Raw genomic sequence first — 7,950 nt, forward strand, 5'->3', positions numbered from 1 at the left:
TATTGTTGATAATAATGAATGTTGGCCTACATAAATAAGATGTTTCAAATTAACAAACATTTTCAAACAGTAAGAATATTCTTTATTCAAGTATTTAAGTACAGTGATTAAAAGACATTAAGTAATTAAAATAGATTTTTAAAAAAGTTTATTTTAACTAAAGCAGTGGACAGACAAATAACAAACTAAACTTTTAGGAAAGCCTGTTTCAGAGGAACTACTTGGATGTGATGGGTGGCAGATTTTTAGAAATTGTGACAATGAGAAGTTTAGTTTTGAGATGCAAAGATCACAAGAAATAAGAAATTTTGAATATCACTAATAGTAGAAAGAAAGAAAAATGAACGAATAATTTTTACCTTTGGCTGTCATTTAAGGTAATTGAAAAATTAGCATAAGGTGCTTTTTTCTAACTTATTTACTTGTTATTTCATTTATAAGCACTATAATGGACAAATAAAATCTTTTTTTTATAGGAAAATATTCTTTAAAAATCACATTACTTGTGTATGCTTTTAGTTCTTACAAGGATGTTTCATTCCAAAGGTGAAATTTTCTAATACATGACTTAAAACAATGGCATTTATTCATAAATAAAAATAAAGATAATATAGTCTATAATGTATATATCTTCTCAGATGGTTGTGAAGCTTCTAACAAAGGCTGTCTATTTGTGAAGCATCTGCATTAAAACACACAAGCAAATTTTATTAAGAAGGTATTTAAGGCCAGGTGCAGTGGCTCACATCTATAAAACCCCCATTTTGGGAGGCAGGAGGACTGCTTGAGTACAGGAACTTGAGACCAGATTGAGTAACATAGAGAGGCCCTTTCTCTACAAAAAATTAGTTGGGTATGGTGTCAACACACCCTTATTCCTAGCTACTTGGGAGGCTGAGTGGAGGATCGCTTAAGCACGGGAATTAGAGGCTGCAGTGCAGCCTGGGTGATAAAGTCTCTGTCTTTAAAAAAAAAAAAAAAAGGTATTTAAGATTTCTAGGAAGAGACTAGCTAATTAAGTAATTAAAATTAGCAACTTTAAGAGTTATGGATAACAGGTACTCTCCAATAAAGCATATAAATTTGTATGATGAGTAATCCCAGCACTTTGGGAGGCCGAGACGGGCGGATCACGAGGTCAGGAGATCGAGACCATCCTGGCTAACACGGTGAAACCCCGTCTCTACTAAAATACAAAAAAAAAACTTAGCCGGGCGAGGTGGCGGGCGCCTGTAGTCCCAGCTACTCCGAAGGCTGAGGCAGGAGAATGGCGTAAAACCCGGGAGGCGGAGCTTGCAGTGAGCTGAGATCCGGCCACTGCACTCCAGCCCGGGCGACAGAGCAAGACTCCATCTCAAACAAACAAACAAACAAAAAAACTTAAAAAAAAAAAAAAAGCCTGGCAAATAAATGAATAGAAACTGTTGCTAATTTGTTCACCAGGCCTTTTCCCTGAGAAATATAAACTGTTGTCACTTTATGTCCTTATCACTTCACACTGGTTGTTTTCCTGAACGTTTACCACTAATATGGAATTTCAAAACTGTTGGGTTGAAAGATTAATAGAAGAGTCTTTGAAATATATTTTGTGAAATCAAATGTTGATGATATGTGATGGGTGGGCATATGCTTGTTTTAATAGTTTTAAAAATAGTCGAGTATTTACTAAGTGCTAGGCACAAGCCTAGGTGCTATGAATACCTGTTGGTGTTCAGGACCTACATGGTCCTTGGTCCTTGCCCTCATGAAACTAATACGCAAGTGGGAGGTAGACAAGATATTGTGAAATAGTAGCAAATACTATGAGTCTAACACAGTAATAAAATAGGATGTGTCTGGAATTGGGTTCTCTTAGGTAAGGATGGTCAGAGGGGTTATTAAAAGTAGGTGACATTTTAGCTGAGACCAGGAGTGATAAGAAGGAGCCAAATTGGGTGGAAAATTGCTTTCTGAAAAAGCAGTAGAAAGTACAAAGGTTCTCAGGCAAGAGTGAGTGAGGGTGTTTATGAGTTTGGAAATGAATTGTTTGAAGTGAAAATGGAGAAGTAGGCAAGATGCATATTGCATAAGGCATAGGGCCATGTTAAACAATATTTGGTTACACTGGATGTTTCTGTTGCACTCTGAATGGTTAGCCATTTCATGAACTGAATTTTAGCAAGGTGATTGACTTTTTAAAAATAAATCTTTTTCAGATCAGGTATTTGGATCCAATCTTGCTAATCTGTGTCAAAGAGAGAATGGCACAGTACCAAAGTTTGTGAAGTTATGTATTGAACATGTTGAAGAACATGGTAAGAGAAGGATTTTGATTTTTTTTTTTTTTACATTAAGCAAACCAGCTTCTTGTTTTGCCATCAAAATTCCCAGAATTTTATGATTTTGAGTGATGCAACCAAAATTCCCTATAGTCCTAAGAGGTTAAGAAAATAATTTTGTTTACAAAAACACTTACATGTTTACACCTGTTTCAAATTAGTACCTCTCCAGGCATCTATTGAATGCTTGGTACTCGCAGTTAATTAAGTATAATGCTTTTCTTTGAAGCCATTTCATTTAAGCATTTGCTTAAAATGAAGAAGGTAGTGATTGTGAAATTGAGTTTATTTTTAAGAAATAATCTGACAATGTGTAAGATCTGAGGAGATTATGTTTACTTATTAAGTTTCTTCTGTTCTAAAAATCAGATGACATTTTAAACTGTTAGGTCAACCACAAATGTCTCATGAGATAAAATTTTATGTCATTTTCTGTAAAATATGACAAACTAATTTCTATTGTGGTTAATTTAAACATAGCTATAATATTTATACTAGTTTTATATAAATTAGTAGTATATTGATTATAATCACATTAACTTAATTCTATATCATGAAAAAATTTTGTACAATTAAAATATGTAATTCAATTTGTAATTTCTGCCAGTCTCTTGTCCCATTGACTCTTCTTGTCAGCATGGCAATAGGGATGCCACACTATTGTCTTAATTTGAAGCTAAATGAATAGTGTACATTCGAATTTGTACATTATTATCATTTAATGAATACCTGAAATTTCGGGGCTTAATTGTATGCATTTCAGATGATTCTGTTTCATATATAAAAGAAAATAATAAATTATAGCAAATTTTGTATTGTTTTTATAGAACCATTAGTTTAGTGATTATATTAAGTTTACTTATTACAAACACAATATGACAGATGCTTTCAATAAAGTTTTTACAATATGTGCGTTTACATTATAAAATGGTGTGCAAAATATGCATGGGCCGATTTTACCTGCTGGCTTCCTTTAATTTTGAATTATCCCCAGATGTTTTCAGAAATGTATTTGAAATTGTTAGTGTTTTAAGATTAATGAAACCACTTGAGCTGATTCACAGTCTATATGATGAGCAGAGTAGAATTACTCCTGTTTATTAAACAGAATTCAGAGCGAATCTCCATCTCTCTCCCCTGCCAAGCATCTACCAGAAGCCATTTAGAGAAGAAGAATATTTGCGCATTTGATTTTAGGCTAATGCTAATGAGTGAGAATTCTGACACACGCAAACATGTTCAGAAGAGGCAAACACGTACTTTAAACACACACAAATTATTATTGTCTCTTAGGTTTGGATGTTGATGGGATATACAGAGTAAGTGGCAACCTCGCAGTGATCCAGAAACTAAGGTTTGCAGTCAATCACGGTAAGATTATATTTCCTGTTGTTATTCAAATGCATCACTTACAAGTTTTTGAACTAGCTTAAAGTAATTTTTTAAAATGTCCAATTCCTGCTGTTTTTCAGATGAGAAGTTGGACTTGAACGACAGTAAATGGGAAGATATTCATGTCATTACTGGAGCACTCAAAATGTTTTTTCGAGAATTACCAGAACCTCTTTTTACATTTAATCATTTTAATGATTTTGTTAATGCAATTAGTAAGTATGTAATTCTACTCAGTTTTTTCTAGATATTGAAAATTCTTTGCACAGATTAAGCTGCCCTATTTTTTTATCTTACTTTAAGCAAGTATTTTCGATTGTTTTACTCCAAACATTTTAAATGTGACCACCAGGTGTCACTGTGTATTACCAAATATCAGCTTCCAAACTGTGACATTGCTTTCAGTTTCATAAGAATTTGCTGTAAAATATCTGGTTATTATCTTTTTTCAGAGCAAGAACCAAGACAGCGAGTCGCTGCTGTTAAGGACCTAATCAGACAGTTGCCAAAGCCAAACCAAGATACAATGCAGATTCTTTTCCGACATCTCAGAAGGTAGGAGGACTGCCCAGTCATGGGATGTGGTATAGCACAAGGGGAAGCAGGAAGACCTGTGGGGCCAGGGTCATTCAGACCCAGGTTTGGATCCCAGCTATGCTACTTGCTGTCTTTGTAACTTGAAAAAGTTACTCAGCTCCTTGTAGTATCAGTCTGTCATGGGTAAATGATTTGCTATGAAGAATACAATAAAGTAGATATTATATGTAAAGTATTTATGTAATGCTTAGCACATAGGTGTTCAGAAATTGTTGCTAAAGTTAATATGAAGATGAGATTGGATATTAATTGAGGTGTATTAAGTTACCCTATAATAAAGCCATCATGGTTCTAAGTTACTACATAACTACTTTAATAACTGAGTTCTTTCATCTGATAGAAAGTACAGTAGAATACTAAAACAAAAAATCCCAGCTAGAGAGGTTTTTTTTTAAAAGAAATAACATAAAATGAGTAAAATAGAAAGTTTAATCTCCACACCCTAATGAGATTTTTTTCCCATCAATTTAATGGATCAGTCATTGTTACCTGAATTGTAACTCATACTTAAATGTTCTATTTTAAAAACTAAGCTAAAATATCACACATTTAAAGTTTGTTAGAGTATGCTTAATTGTACCTTTCAACTGTGTTTATGAAAAATAAAGCTTCACATGGCATTTAGGCATAATTCTGCTTGGTTAGATAGTTTATGCGTCACCTTAGGAAAATGAGCATTACTTCTCTTTTTAAAATGCAAACTGTTAGGTTTATAATACCATCTGAAGAATTTTCCCTCTCTTTTATTTTCTCTTTTAACAACTTCTTTTTTTCCCTTCAGAGTTGTAGAAAATGGAGAGAAAATCGAATGACCTATCAGAGTATAGCAATTGTTTTGGTCCCACTCTATTAAAACCAGAAAAAGAGACTGGTAATATAGCAGTTCATACTGTGTACCAAAATCAGATTGTAGAATTAATTCTTCTGGAACTGAGTTCCATCTTCGGACGCTGATTCTTACTGAAGACAACCTGTGGAATAGAAGCTGGATTCCATCAGATTTCAAATGTTTATGCACAATGTATTTTATTTTTTGGACCAAGCAGTGACTCTAATTTTGCACTTTTTTTTTTGAGGGATCAGAAGGGAAGGAGAGAGTGTGTTAGGCCCTCATATTTGCTGCTTTGTTGCAAGTTGATATAACTGCGTGTAATTATGAATTCATTTTATCCTGAATGTTTGCGTTTCATACTCTGAATTTCAGTAAAAATCAAACTTAAAATTCTAACCAGTCATATACACTGGATAATTTGGTAAGAAAACTGTATTTTTTCCCTGAAATTGGATAATGTAGACTTTCTTCTCAAGATTCATGACTTGATAGAACAAAATACTTACTATCAGTTATGTTGAAAAGGCTCTTGGGCATTTTAAACAAAATGAAGTATATCCATTTTGAAACCTGTGTATTTCTTTTTCGGGGTTTCTGCATGCAGTGGCAGTCTTAAGTGCCAAAATTCATCATAACCCCAAAATAACCCCTTGATGAAGGCTTGCTGTCTTTTACTGTGTTACACAGCATCCTTACTGGATATCTTAGTTGCTTGTTTGGGCAGCACACTAATATTACTTAAAACACTGTGATATACTGGAGTTTTAGTTAGCTTAAGTCAGTTCAGGGCATTTTAGGGCTGTCTTGCTATACTGAATTGTAGCTAACAATCCTAATTATATCTAGTACCATACTGAGTTCTTGGTATGACCCTGTGGAAACACACGTTATTTTATGTAAATATAGGCTAAAGACTTAATGTCCTTTAGCTTGTGTATATAATTGTGTTGTATAGTCTCAGAGTACATTCTAACCCTACATTTCTAATCATGTTATTGGTAATCTTTTCTGTGAATATTAGGTTTCCTCCAGAAATAGGCCATTATTTGGGAAAGTTAACTGTGTGCACTTTTAGATATTAATTACATTTACAGGCAAATCACTGTAATGAGAATGGTACTGGAAAAATACTGAATAGACTTGCTAAATGGCACATGCACTACAAGAGGAACCTTTTAGGTTATTTAATATGTACAGAAAACATTAGAAAAAATTTATTACAGAATTCTAATTCCAGTATGAATAGTGGAAACCCATCTGTAAATTAGATGATGTTGGATGGAAAATGACATTGCTAAATTGGAGAATTTCTTTTTACCTACTAATGTAGATTGCTTTGTATAATAAAACACAGGGTTTGGAAGGTTTTGTTACAGGGAGCATGGTCTGTTGAAGATTTTAAAATGTATTTTCTAGATTAACTTCTGTACATGAAATGTCTAATAAAACTATAAGAGGTTTAGAGATTTTTCCATTGGAAATGTGCATTTTGTTTTTTAATTTTTTTGTTTTTGCATTTACTGACATACTCTTATACCTCATTTTAAAAAATCAACTGAATCCAATATTTCCTATGGCAAATAACACTTTCCTCATTCATACTTTTTCTCCTCTCTTCCATGCCAACATTTCTCCACCCCAACATACACTTTTATTTCTCCATCAGTATTTGAAAGTGAGTGATTTGTGACCAGGATTTTTTTTTTTTTTTTTTCTTAGGGTTGCATTTATAATTTACAGATTGCCTTCCTTGGGAACAAGTATTTTTTTGTATGATCTGTCTGAAAACCTCTCACCTGAATTTTGTGGTAGAAATTCTGTATTTGTTGTTGTGAGCGTGTTAAATTGATAACAAACCAAACTACTTGATAGCTAAAGCAGATTGTTCTGGGTGGGGAGGAAAAGCCCTAAATCAGGATGTTTATATTTGCCTAAAGATGTTCTTAATAACACAATATGCTTTAGATCTTGCTTATATAATGATTGTATACCAGGAAAACAATTAGACTCAAATCAGTGATGTTCTTGCTCGTGGTGTTCATGAACATATATCAAAGATTAAAATTGTCCTGTGTTTCTTGTTTCAAGGTACATGTGTGTGTATGTGTGTGTGTGTGCGTGTATGTGTGAAGTCTTAATTGTTTTATTCTACAGCTAATCAGTTTATTGTAGTATTGTATGTACAGTGAGATTAATGTCTTGTGTTTTCATCCTTTGTGAATTAAAATTCTCAATTGTTTTGTAATAACAAAGCTAGTAATATTTTCCTGTCTTGACAGCTTTGTTTTATAGTAGAAAATATATTAAAAGCTGAAATAAATTATCAATTTTATTTGTAAGTCTTCCTTTAGAATGTCATTGAAAAGGTAGTTGGAGATTTAGAAAAGAAAATATATTTAAATACACTGTCACATTCCAGTTAGAAGAAAACACTTAAATTGTATAGAAACAATAAATTTTACCCTTTACTCTGGAGAAAGTAAGTTAATTATTAAATATCTCTAAAAAATGATGTTTGTATTTTAGATAGAGACAAATCTATAAATTGTTTTTTCCTTATGTGAAAGGCACAAATGAAATAATTTGGTGAAACTTTGGACTTAGTGGTAGATGAGTTGTATGTGTGTTTATAACACATACACACAAACGTGTGTGTGCGCTATGTGTGTGTGCGTGCACACCATTGCTTACATACAAGTGAATAGTCACCAATAGTGGCAGATACGTGGAGACGCTTTTGCTGTTTGTTTCATTCCACGCCTCTTTGCAAGCCCACAGTATTGAACATTAAGATAGCAGTGGGCTGGGCAC

At 33.2% G+C, this 7,950-nt stretch overlaps 1 protein-coding gene across 1 annotated transcript in view; it reads left to right on the top strand.

Moving 5' to 3' along the window:
- ARHGAP12 (Rho GTPase activating protein 12) overlaps positions 1 to 6,624 on the top strand; it is a 126,309-nt gene extending 119,685 nt beyond the window's left edge. The window contains 7 exon segments of the mRNA XM_017853091.1: positions 2,196 to 2,294; positions 3,612 to 3,689; positions 3,791 to 3,925; positions 4,163 to 4,265; positions 5,089 to 5,105; positions 5,108 to 5,137; positions 5,140 to 6,624. Coding sequence (XP_017708580.1) covers positions 2,196 to 2,294; positions 3,612 to 3,689; positions 3,791 to 3,925; positions 4,163 to 4,265; positions 5,089 to 5,105; positions 5,108 to 5,137; positions 5,140 to 5,261 — 584 coding nt within the window. The 3' untranslated portion in view covers positions 5,262 to 6,624.
- The last annotated feature ends 1,326 nt before the right edge of the window (positions 6,625 to 7,950 follow it).

Source organism: Rhinopithecus bieti, unplaced genomic scaffold, assembly GCF_001698545.2.
Source record: "Rhinopithecus bieti isolate Rb0 unplaced genomic scaffold, ASM169854v2 scaffold_35595, whole genome shotgun sequence".
NCBI classification, from domain to species: Eukaryota; Metazoa; Chordata; class Mammalia; order Primates; family Cercopithecidae; genus Rhinopithecus; species Rhinopithecus bieti.